Below are 12946 nucleotides of genomic sequence, written 5' to 3' on the forward strand. Positions count from 1 at the left end.
CAACAACTTTTGAAGAAAGAGATAAAATCTCTTAATTGAGGGACCATACAAAATTGGGAAAGGATATTGATTCTAAAGAAGATAGAATCATGAGAAGTTCCAAACATTAGATCCAATAAAGTAAAGCCTCAAAGTCAGTGGCGAATCTAGGAATTTCACTTGATAGGGGCATAAAAAAAAACAAAAAAAAAAAAATTAAACCAATCATAACCATACTTTTTTTTCATTAGGATGAGCTTCAACAAAAAGTTACAAAATACAAATACATATCTTCAAAAACACAAATTTTCTACAATTGTCCTCGATGAGTTTTCATATTCTGAAAACGTTGGATAATCATCTCATCATCAATTGTATCAAATACATATTTCTCAATATATGTAACCAAACAATCATTCATCCATTGATCTCCCATTCGATTGCGTAACCAACTTTTCATAAGATTCATTGCAGAAAAAACCCTTTCAATGATCGTAGTCGCAACTGGTAAAACCAATGCAAGTTTCACAAGCTTATACACCAATGGATACAAAATGTCTTTTTTAAACCAAACTAAATTTTTAGCCAAATCACCAATTCCTTGTAACTTAGCAAATTCATCACAAGAACGCATGTCAATAACATAAGTCTTAGCCTGGTTCTCAAGTACCATCAACTCAAATGCAGAAAAATCAGATGGATAAAACTAGGCAAAACGGATCAACTTATGCTTGTCAAAAGCAGAGAATGAATTACTTGGATCTAAACATGCCATACAAAGAAGCAGCTCAGTACTAACCTCAGTGAAACGACTGTTAAGTTCTTGAAGTTGCACATCTATCACAGTATAAAACAATTCAACTCGATAGTGATGCAAATTTGTCATGTGCTCAACTCTCCGTCGTGGCCACCCTTGAATTGCAAACATATCATCCATATTCAAAATGGCAATACCATGCTTTTGGCAAAATGAAGAAACTTCACTCAACAAAGATTCTCATCCTTCATCTCTCAACAATTGTAACCGTTGTTTGGAAACTTTGACTAGGGCCATAGCATTTACAATGTCTTGATCTTTTCTCTGCAATGCCTGTGACAACTCATTAGTAATTGCCAATATACTTTTCATCATATGTAAGTTAAATGCAAAATCAAAGGATTATATTAAATCTAATAGATTACATGTTTCACCACTTTGTTCAGGATTTAAACCATCTTCTTCAATAACCTTAAGCACATCACCCACAAAGGATAACAAAGGGATTAAGTTGATCAATGTATAATAATACGAGCCCCAACGTGTATCACCAGCTCGTTTTAGACTTGTCTCTCGATTCAAACCTCTTCCCTTGCTAACTTCATCAATTTCTAGCGCTTCAACAAGTTTATTAACTTGGCTCTCTCGAAGCATGTCTCGACGCTTGCATGAACCTCCAACAACATTTATCAAATTAGTAACCAAGCTGAAAAACGAAGCAACAAAAATGTGATTTTTTGCAACGCCTACTAGTGTCAACTGAAGTTGGTGAGCAAAACAGTGAACATAATAAGCATATTCATTCTCCCTCAAAATCAAACTTTTCAGACCATTAAATTCTCCTTGCATATTACTTGCCCCTCATAACCTTGTCCACGTAATCTTGACACACTCAATCCATGCTTACAAAATAATGACTCAAGAGCCATCTTAAGTGATACTGCAGTTGTATCACTAACATGTACAATGCCAAGAAAGCACTCAAGTACATGACCCTTTTTATCTACATAACGTATGGCAATAGCCATTTGTTCTTTAATTGACACATCATGAGACTCATCAATTAAAATTGAAAATATGTCATCTCCAAGATCACTAATGATAGCTTTTGTGGTTTCATTTGCCGCAGTATTCACAATATCTTTCTGAATCACTGGTGCTATCAATTTAAGATTCCTAGGTGCATTCTTCAAAAAAACACTCTTAAAATGTTCATTATGTTTAGCTAGAAAATTAATAAGTTCTAGAAAGTTACCTTGGTTCTTTGAGTCTTCTGTTTCATTATGACCACGAAATGCCAACCCTTGACGCAAAAGAAATCTAATGCAAACAATGGATGCAGTCAAGCGAGTTCGGTATTCAATCCTAACTTGATCTGATTGCTTAGATAGAGCCACTTTGATATGTTGCTTTTGATTCATTAAATTCACACAACTCTGTCGTGCTTGGTTAAGAGCACTACTTGGCTGGCCAACATGAATTTGAAAGCGTTCTGGTTTCTTCCAATTACAAAATCCCTGACTAACGAAAGCGTAACTACCAGCTTAGCTTATAATGGCAGGTCTAAAAAGATAACAATACAAACAGAATGCAACATCTTTGGTCACATTATACTCAAGCCAATCGCCATACATATCAAACCAAGCAGGATTAAATCGACAATATCCTTTTCCAAATTTTGTCAGTGGAAATGCATGATTTCGAGGCTAGCAACAACTCTTTTGCAAGTAAAATCTTCGAATTGCATCCCTATAATTAGGATGATAATGATTGATTTTAGGTCGTAGAATTGGATCAGATGGAAGATCTTTCAAGATGGCTTCTAGTTCTACATAACTTTCTTTTAATGGATCATTTTCTTTATCATTGGCTTTACTTTCTTGGACTGTTAGGATGATTGGTCTATTGTTGATTTTCTTTTGAGAAATTTATCCATATTGCAAACCTAATAAGAAGTTTTAAACAAATAACACAATAAGAAATTGTACAAGAATAATAACCTATAGTGATTTACATACATAGTAATGGAAAGACAATAAGACATACATAGTAACCCATAGTGATTTACATACATAGTAATGGAAAGACAATAAGAATATGATATTTTGTGTGTTTTAATTCCTTTTAGACTCATTTAACATGAATCATGCATATTTATAGAAAAAAAGAAGTCAACTCTTTTTATAAAATTTGATTTAGTCAAGTAATTTAATGAGGATGAAAGAAAAGATACACAAACAATAAATAATTAGTTGTTTATGTTTATAAAATTTAAAAAGTTTTTGATATTGTAACAAAGACCTAATATTTTTTTTTTGTCCTTTTTTTCATTGTGCTTGATTAAAAATCTTAAATATGCATCTTTAAAGTTTTTTATTTTTTTTTATTTTTTGTGTGTGTGTGTGTGTTTATGTTGATAATAAGTTTTTGTAATAAGTTCTAGAAATAATTAGTTGTTTATGTTAATAATAAGTTTTAGTAAGCTTTTGTAATAAGTTTTTGCTGTTTATGTTGATAATAAGTTTTTGTAACATAAACTTGTTATCATTGTTGCATCTTTTGATATAACTTTCAGTTACACATTTGCATTGAGTTCAAGGAGAAGGCAAAAGAGAGCATTGAGGTTTTGAAAAAATCTTATTTACTTTATTTAATGCAAGTCAATAGCCTTTTGCCATTTTTGTGCTTTGTTTTGCCATTTTTGTGCTTTGTGGTCCCCTGATCATGTTTGTATTTATTTGTGCCAATGTTCTAATATATTTATTAAGTATTCTCACAACTATGGATCGTTTCAGTGTTCATTTTCTTTTCAAGAATAGACAAAGATCTCCCTGCAACAAGAAAAAATATTTGAAACTGGTTTGTACTTTGTTTAACAATAAACCTGTGATGGCCTTACAAACATTAGAGAAGCAATAAAGAAAACATCAAGGGACCACAAACCACAAACAAACATAAGGGACCACAAACCATATAACTTATAATTTATTTGATACAGTAAAAGGATAGGGTTTTTTTTTTTTTTTTTTTAATATATTTTGTGCAGTTCTTTTACTAAACATAAACAATAATCAACAACAAACAACCTAATTATAAACAGCCACATAATTCATTGTCATCTCATGAACATAAAGATGTCATAACTAAATCATTCAATTTGATTTATGGATAACATTATTTCTTAAAATTATTCAATTAAGAATATTATACTATATGGGAAATTTAGGCTCGGATTCTTTGACACTACTCTTAGTCTCTTACTGGGACATATTGCTTCTTAGGAATATTTTACTATAAGGGAGAAACAATAGGGGAAAGGTACTACAGTCTGCAGAGAGACTTCTGATGGTTTGTGTCAACTAATGTGGGTTGCCAATAGGTTTACAGGAACACCCTTGTCTCTCAAAATTCACGAGTAGGCGTGGGAACGTTTGGGCATTGCCGCATTAGCGAAATGGTAAGGGCCCTTTCAACAACTCTGGTTGGCCATTAGGAGCAGGATTTAGGTTTAGTTATACTTCAAATCTCAAATTCTAAATATATAATACTCAATTTTGTTAGAAGAATGCAATAACAAAAGTTCTAAAACTGTAAAACATCGATTGAACAGAGAAAAATAAGGATTTAGGATTAGGGACATTACCTTTTGATAAATTGATGAAAATTAGTGTTGTTGGAGACTTGGAAGGAGAGTTCAGTGAGAGAGACTTGAGAGTTTAGTCTTTAGAGCACCTGCGTCATGAGAGAAAGGGGGAAGAGAGGTTCTTGGCGTGCATTGTTGTTCCGGGAATTGGTAAGAGTTCAAAAATCAAAATCAAAATCTATTCTTTTCCCAAAATGTCAAAAGTTCTATAGGGGGCAAAATGCAAATAAATATAAATATATATAACATTTGAAGTTTTTTAAAGTTTGAGTGGGGGCCGTGGTCCCCACACGTCATTAATAAAATCCGTCACCGCCTCAAAGAAACCTACTAAAATCTCTTAATTAGCGATTTGGAAGGCTTATATTAGTCTTAAAATTAAAGGGCCCAGGCCTAACCGCCTAAGGTCAAAGAGTGAAGACATGTCCAAACCAAAAGACTCAAATCCAATTCAGTAAAGAAGCCTAAAAGCCATATAAGGGCATGTTGCAATCCACTTCCCTCAAATTGTGGTAGAGATTAAAAAAAAAAAAAAAAAAATTCATGTGAATATGCCCCATGACCTAAAAAGCGATAAACCATGACTCCTAAGTTTAGTGTGTAAGGTAACCACCCATGATCAAGCACCTTGTATACAAGATGGAATTCAAGGAATAGAGGGAAGACAATTTGACTGTTCAACACCTTATGCTTACATTCTATTTGTAGTTTCATTGATCATCTTTGTTAATTCCATCTTGTATCAATTTCTAGTACCAATCCGTGATTAGAGGGCAATAAAGAACCATTAGATTTTGGGCATTACAATTTTAAGGTCAAACAAAAGTAATATAAGTATATTCTAATAACAAAATTCAGAATCCTATGAATTACTTGTGTCTACACATAAATTTGTTCGATATAAACAAAATAATTAATTAAAAGATAGACTCTTACTAAAATAAACTAATTTACATTTTACTTCTATGGATTACTTGACTAGTCATGTTAAATGGTATCAATATAACAATAATAAACGCATTGTTTGAAATTGTATCAAATTTATGAAAACTATACATATGCATAGTTAAATATACAACTTGGAAAGTGCNCTGGTAATTGATAAGAGTCCAAAAATAAAAAATAAAAATCCCGTTCTTTTCCCAAAATGTCAAAGTTCTATAGGGATAAAATGCAAATAAATATAAATATATATAGAATCTGAAATTTTTTAAAGTTTGAGTGGGGGCCGTGGTCCCCACTTGTCATTAATTAAATCCGCCACTATTCCAAAATGTTCAACACTAGACATTCCAATGAAATTTGCACAAAAATTATTAATACATACCTTAGAAGAATTAATCTTTGCTCTCCTCTTCTCATTTGCCATGCAATCATTAACAAAAGATGGAGGCATAATATCCATCCTACATCTTTCTCCAAAATTTTCTTAAGCAAAAGCTTTCAGCTTCCTGATAGACCATCCATTAGCAAGGTCTATAAGTTGAAAGGCAAGAATAGACGTTAAGGGCAGTGAGTGTGAAGAGGTAGTGAGTGTGGAGTGTGTGAGTTGAGTTTGCTGAAAAGAATAAACACATGGCTGATATTTAGAGGATGAATTTAGTGTCAGTTAGTAAAGGGTAACTAGTGTATAGTAAAAAGAGAGAGTGTGAGGTGATTATCAAGGAAATTCTTCATAGGTCATTAAGGGAGGCTCCCCAACTCCTCGAACTACTGGGAATCTACCTGTTGAGTGCTATTATTCTTCAATTGTTATTTTAATCCTTTTATTAATACTAATAAAATTCATATCAGATTGTGTGTTCTCTTGCTTGTTGCTCTTCTATGTATTGCCATTGGTTTTTGGTTCAATTTGACAAGAGGCTCCATCAAATTGGTATTAGAGCTTGGCTAGGGAATAGTAAAATCAAAGGTGGAGAACATAATGGATAATGATGAAAAAGAAATGAAATCGGTGAAGGAAGACATGAGTTGATGAAGACCGATTTGGGGAGCGTTAAGGAGTATCTGACGGAGATACGAGAAGTAATGTAGATGAGGGAAGAAAGGGATGGAAAATGATACAGGGAGAAGGAGAAGTCCTCATCGTCCTCGGAGAATCACAATTCCGGCATTGATAGAGAATAGGGGCAAGAAAACAATGGATATACCGGAAAAGAGGATAAGAAATTCAGGAAGCTTGAACTTTCAATTTTCAATGGAAAGGATCCATTTGGGTGGACATTTCAGGCAGATCGTTATTTTTCCATAAACTGGTATGAAGCATCGAAGATGGTGGAAGTTATCACCGTGTTCATGGAAGGAAGAGCATTGAATTGGTACCGATGGGTAGAATCATAAGAACCATTCAGGTCATGGAAGGATTTTAAGGCAGCTCTAATTTCCAGATTCCGACCGTCATTCCAAGGCTTTGCGCATGAGGCTCTGGTGGCGCTAAAACAGACGTCAACGGTGACTGAGTACAGGAAAGAATTTGACGCTCATACGGCGCCATTAAAAGAGTTGGGTGAGGAAATGTTAATGGGTGTCTTTGTCAATGGGCTTAAGGAGGAGATTAGGGCTGAATTACGTTTGATTAGGCCCAATTCACTTTAGGAAGTTATTGAGCAGGCCATAGGGTAGATGAAAATAATTGGGTTTTAGAAAAATGCAGGCCCAAGTTCATTAAAGCCCAAGGGGTAAGAGAGCCTTATTCTAAATTATCTATTACCTAGATTTAACCCGACCCGTTTGGTGGCCTAATTCGTCAAAAAACCCAGAATCATTCCATTCTACGTCGGCTTGACCACCGGACAGAAGAGAGAGAATGTTGTAGATGGGGGCTTCGAGCTTTAGAGGAGAGAATTTCTGGTGTCTTTCGGAGGCTAATATCCAGTATAAGAGGGAAATGGGGCTTTGTTTTAGATGTGATGAAAAGTTCGGCCCAAATCACTGTTGTAAGAGCAAGTCCTTACAGATTCTTTTGGTGTGGGAAGATGACGATTCTAAGAAAGGTGAACCCACTCCTGACGGCGACGAGATACCCAACTCGGAAGGTAATGCTTTGGCTCTATCTATGAATTCTATTGTGGGTATCACTTCTGATAAAACCTTGAAGGTTAAGGGGCAATCGGGAAACTGATTTGATGGTGTGGTGATAGTGGGGCTTCCTATAATTCTGTATTACATCCAACAAGAGTGGCATCAAAAAATAAGGATTTGCTTCAAGGTGATACCTTAGTTTACTGAAGCAAGCTGTTATTGGATGGAATGTTTATGATTATTTATAGTTTTCTTCATCAAACTGTGAAGGTTTGTGCTTTTTTATGCTTCTACTTCAGCACAGCTTCCATGACTCCATTTTAAATATTTTTTGCTTTGTCTTGCATCTTATATGTATATCAGTTCCATTAAGTTAAAGGGATTTTTTTCTCATAGAATGTTAATTTACTATATGTTTCCTTGCAGGTCTTGCAAAAAAGGTAAATCAGGCTGGACGTGATCGACGTAAAATTTTGAATCTCTTACGTGGATTCTTCTATTGGTTGAAGGTGTATGATTTATTGCAATTTCACGACTTTAAATGGATCTTTTATTTTAGATCACAGAGTATGACACTATTTTAGGTTGATAATTTGATACTTTGAATGATAGTGCATTGTCAGTTTGCCCAACTAAATGAGAATAGCTACTGAACTGATATTAATAGAATAGAATTAATTTGCTTGACAAACAGTAGAAAGTTGGAATATGCAGATATTCACTTCTGACGTAAATTTGTGTCTGTTTATGGCTTCTGCATGTAGATGAAAGTTTTTTTTTCTCTTGTATGATGTTCTGGCTACTTGCATATTTTGGTAATGTACATTATATTATTTCAACATATAATATTGCAGTGGCTTCCTTGAAGGGTCTAGTGAAAGTTCACTTACAGTTGTCCCGAGTACCTGATCCCACAAGTTCTTATGTTGTTTCATAAAAAAATTGAATCTTGTAGGCACTCTGTTGAATCATCAGCTAGTACCCAATCATTTTACATTTGTGATTATTGTGAAAGGAATTTCATAAAGACATTTCATGATTTGTTTATTTTTGTTCAGAATTTGTGTAAGGAAGGAGCATTTTTACCTTGGATGGACTCACAATGTCTAAGCACCTTGCCACCAGTTAAACTCGGAGACTTGAATTCGCAAAGAAAAACATCCACTGGGGAAATTTTGCAGTTTGATGTAAGACCTAGCGTGTAAAAACTTTGGCAACTAGAACAAGTAGGCCGGAATTCAGAATGTTTTGTACAGGATATGTCACAAGCCATCAAGAGAAACTCTTATGAAATGTTTTGAAACGTCGTTGTTGAACATAATTTGTGGCTTCCCAAAGCTAAAGTTCCATTGCATCCATGCTTGTTTTAACTTTCTCCACCGTATAGGAGCCCTCTGATTTAGTTTATCAAAGTTAGAAAGATTGCGTGGTTTCTTCGTAGGGTTACCATGCATCATGCTATTTTTGTTCTGAGGCAAAATTATAAACAGAACATTGCTCAAAAGCACTTCTTGACGTGGTCTTTGGAAAACAGAACCTGGGTAAAGCCTATAAACCGTTTAAACTATGAAACCTTACTATTACTATTATAGATTATTGTTTGGGTTGGTTTAATTGGAATTTTCTATGATGGTAGATTCTATTTCGGTTTTTAAAATTTTAAAACTGATTCAAACGAAGAACATCATGAAAATTTTAAAAATTACAATTATAATCATATCTTTTCAGTTGAAGCCCGATTGATGAGTTTCTTTTACTTACATTGTTGTTCCCTTCTTTGTTCGCTAGGCAACAAGACACTGATGTGGAGACATGGCTGCCTTTTGTGTGTTGTGTTGTGGGGTAAAAAGTCACTCGGTTTTAGCACATTTTGGATGTTTCAGAAAAACTATTTGTTCATGTGAGTAAACCTATTGTTCTATCTTTTGCCACTGGTAATGGTTGATGTTCTTCTTCAAAACTATGTGTTCATCTTCATATTGGATTAATTAAGGTAAAATTGTATCTTATTTTGACATTTTGTATTTCTTCCTTTCTCAATACACAGTTCCCCACAACAAAGTTAAGAGAACACACAAGTAGAATGACAAACTTTCTATTGCAAACAGAGATTAAAATCAACTGTATCGTCCACAGCAATGTCAGAAAAAGAACTATTCTTTCATAATTTAACGAAGCCATAGATTCTATTAACAAGACATTGATTACCACCATTACGTTATTTTGATTGATTTTTTTTTTTTTTTTTTTTTAACCGGAGGTGTCCAGACCAATTTGCACAGACTTCAATTAATTTCTCGATGCCCTAAAGTAAACGAACGGATAAATCTTCTCAATGATCATCCCTCTTACTGTCTAAGGGGCTCGAACTCAAGAACCTATGTTAGAGCTCTTTGCTGTTTTACCATCAAACTATTCAGTAGTGGTTATTCTGATAGATGTTTGGTATATAAGTTTGCCAGTTTTATTTGTTTGTGAACCTCCTAACTTTGTTGCGAGAGACATGGGAGGGAAAGAAGTTGGGCATGAATAACGCTACTATAATATTTTTGGGTATTGAGTGTTACAAAGAGCCCATGGCACAAGTTCTAAGGACACCCATCCTGGTGAATTTCAATCTCCCCTTGTTATGATATAATAATCAAAATTCATTAAGTCACATGGTTTAGCACATTTTTATGCTTGAGAAGAATTATTGCCCCCTTTTACACACCTTTTCTTTCACCAATGTCTATAATCTTTCATATAGAAGTGCATGCACCTACAATTAAACATTTCCAAAATATAGTAAACAGGGGTGACTAATGGCTGACTCACCCACCAATTACTTTTAACTCTTATTTGATAATACATGCTTTAATAATATTATTGACCTGAAATCTTTGTGATTTCACAATTCACGCTCACCTTAATCTATTGTTTTGTCTCCTACTTTTGAGTACACTTGTGTTAAAAAAGCATTTCTTCATTGGCCCTTTGGGTTTCCCTAGAGCCCAGCCCATAAAGAAAGTGGATCAGAACCAAGTCATTTAACCATGACCCTCGAGTCCAATACAGATATTTGAAACTGCCATCCGTTGGTTTACTCGGTCGATTCTCAAGGCATTAAATAACTAAACCAATAATAACTAATGGAGGAGCAGCATCAGTTCCCTCTCTGCTTTGTTCAGGTCATAGAACAAAACTCTATTATAATAATATTGTAGAGTAAGTAACTCATAAAAGGCTTGATTCCAGGAAAGTGTTCCCCACAAAGATCACAAAGGTTATGCAGGTTGAAGCTAAAGCATATTCAGTGTCGTTAAACCATACATATTAAATGCAATTACAATTTAGATAAGCCTGGAATATGGATCAAAGAGAGTAATCCAATCCAACCTTAAGTGACCAAATATAGTGGAAATTCAGATGCTTGTACATGCCAATCAGTTTAAACCTTTTCAATAAAGAGCAGGTGAAGCCATTTTCACATCTGGAAAACGTCCCCACACAATATTCAAATAATCTAGAAAATAAACCTAAGAAAAGAAAAAGATAGGAACATAAACCAAATCTGTCACTTTCATGACCAAGTCTCAAGGCTTTTTTTTTTTTCACCCACGAGACTTAAATTTTCAAGGTCTCTTCTACTTTCCTTCTTCACAACAAAAAATGACATTCAAAATCAAAATCAATAAATAAACAAATACGATTGAACCAACCAAACCAGCTTGTATTGATATATATTTTGTATAAACAGTGAGAGTTAACACCGATTTCAACCTTTCCCTTTTCATATTCTCTCTCTACTGCCCTTCTTCTTCCTCACAACACTGATTTTGATTTTAGATTAAAAACCCATAAAACAGAGAAACAGTCACCATGAACCATCAAAACATCAGAGATCTGTAACAAACCCACCCAACCATAACCAAACTTAATTAAGAAAAAAAAAAAACCGATACTATCACGAGTCATCAAACCAAAAACCAAACAAAAACAGAACCTAAATTAATGGCTAAAGAGCTAGAATATTATGTAAAAAGATCAATTTTTACACTTAGACCCAACTCAACGGCCACCATTAGGACACTCCCTTGCAAAGTGCCCAGACCCTCCACAGTTGTAGCAGTTCATACCGCCACCTCCACCTCCAGCGCCGCCGCCGCCGCCTCCACCATACCTTCCTCCTCCACCGCCGCCGCTTCCCTGGTGACAATCCCTAGCCAGATGACCACTCTGTCCACAGTTGTAACAAGCACCTCCGCCGCCGCCGCCGCCGCCATACCCACCACCACCACTACTCCTTCCTCGTCCGCCTCCATACCCACCGCCACCACCACCATAGCCTCCACCACCGTACCCACCACCTCCATAACCGCCGCCGCCTCCGCTACGGCCTCCACCACCACGTCCGCCGCCTCCACGGCCACCTCCGCCACCTCCACCTTGAACAGGACTGCCATTAGGGCCAGTCACATCTGCCGCCTTGGTGCGCGACCCATCAGATTCAATCAAGAACTCGACCTCCTCGCCCTCTCCGAGGCTGCGAAAACCCTCGGATCGAATCGAGGATTGATGGACGAAGACGTCCTCGCCGCCATCGTCAGGGGTGATGAAACCAAACCCCTTCTGGTCACTGAACCACTTAACCTTTCCAGTAACCCTTTCAGTAGACATGATTTTGGAAGGGAAAAAAAAATAGAAAACCCTAACCCTAAAAACCCTAGAGATGCTTTTGTTTTTGAGAAAACTCTCTCTCTCTCTCTAGGAAGGTGTGGCTCTCGCTGGACGCTGAAGGCGAGTACTTATATTGAAAAAACTTGGTAATTGTGTGCCTGCCACGTGGGTTTAATTAATTACCGTCCTTTTGTGGTAATCAAAGCGATGGCCTGCCTATTTTTTTGACAGTTTCATCACACGGCTGGGGATTTTTCTTCACGTTTCTTTCACCGTTGGATCATAAATCGGTTTCTGCATGTTTAAGGATGTGTTTGGCTCGGCCTTCTTTTTTTAACTAGTAAAGTAAAGACTGAGTTCAGCGAATAATGATGCCTCCTTCAGATTTAGTGAAAATAACAACTCACCCAAAAGTTTTATAAAGCTAACAAAAGTTCCATAATTTTCAATAAAATATTAAATATATATAAAAAATAAATTCTCACAAAAACATTTTAATGTAAGTACGATTTCACCCTTAAATGTAACATACTTTCATAATTGAAATAAAAATTTTATGAATTTAAAATGACAAGTAAATAGTTTTTTTTATTATTAAATTTATGAATTTTTTTCAATTATTATTTTAATAACATAAGATAGATTTTGTATTAAAAAGCATTGTTTTGAAACCCAACTCGGTTCGACAGAGACCCGACCTGTGAGCCAGGCTGGGATAGCCTAAAAACCAAGGGTTGATTTCACCTAAAATAACCATGATTGGACCGAGGACATTGTAGCAACCCGACGATCTAACTATTTCTTAGGAAAAACTAGGTCAAACATAACCACCCCCCCTCCCTCTCTTTTATGTCCCTGAACTCGATTTCGATCTCTTCCTTTCATCT

The 12946-nt window shown here is 35.5% G+C and overlaps 2 protein-coding genes and 1 pseudogene across 2 annotated transcripts; 1 reads left to right on the top strand and 2 right to left on the bottom strand.

Moving 5' to 3' along the window:
* Positions 1–289: 289 nt before the first annotated feature.
* Positions 290–5784, bottom strand: LOC116130728 (annotated as a pseudogene).
* An 866-nt stretch (positions 5785–6650) lies between these two features.
* Positions 6651–8821, top strand: LOC116130729. The gene is made up of 4 exons (XM_031416439.1): positions 6651–6697; positions 7520–7587; positions 7827–7909; positions 8459–8821. Exons 1-4 carry the CDS (start codon positions 6651–6653, stop codon positions 8603–8605), a joined length of 345 nt encoding a protein of 114 aa, XP_031272299.1. The 3' UTR covers positions 8606–8821.
* A 2270-nt stretch (positions 8822–11091) lies between these two features.
* LOC116130730 (glycine-rich protein 2-like) lies at positions 11092–12174 on the bottom strand. Its single transcript, XM_031416440.1, has one exon. It carries the CDS (start codon positions 12057–12059, stop codon positions 11451–11453), a length of 609 nt encoding a protein of 202 aa, XP_031272300.1. The 5' UTR covers positions 12060–12174; the 3' UTR covers positions 11092–11450.
* Positions 12175–12946: the final 772 nt, after the last annotated feature.

Source organism: Pistacia vera, unplaced genomic scaffold (assembly GCF_008641045.1).
Source record: "Pistacia vera cultivar Batoury unplaced genomic scaffold, PisVer_v2 Contig224, whole genome shotgun sequence".
NCBI classification, from domain to species: domain Eukaryota; kingdom Viridiplantae; phylum Streptophyta; class Magnoliopsida; order Sapindales; family Anacardiaceae; genus Pistacia; species Pistacia vera.

Bases quoted from the DNA above. Each gene is read 5' to 3' on its own strand.
- LOC116130729 (XM_031416439.1), top strand. From the start codon at position 6,651: ATGGTGGAAGTTATCACCGTGTTCATGGAAGGAAGAGCATTGAATTG. The intron at 6,698-7,519 runs GTACCGATGGGT...GTGTGGTGATAG, and splicing joins GAAGGAAGAGCATTGAATTG to TGGGGCTTCCTATAATTCTG. The intron at 7,588-7,826 runs GTGATACCTTAG...GTTTCCTTGCAG, and splicing joins AAATAAGGATTTGCTTCAAG to GTCTTGCAAAAAAGGTAAAT.
- LOC116130730 (XM_031416440.1), bottom strand. From the start codon at position 12,059: ATGTCTACTGAAAGGGTTACTGGAAAGGTTAAGTGGTTCAGTGACCAG.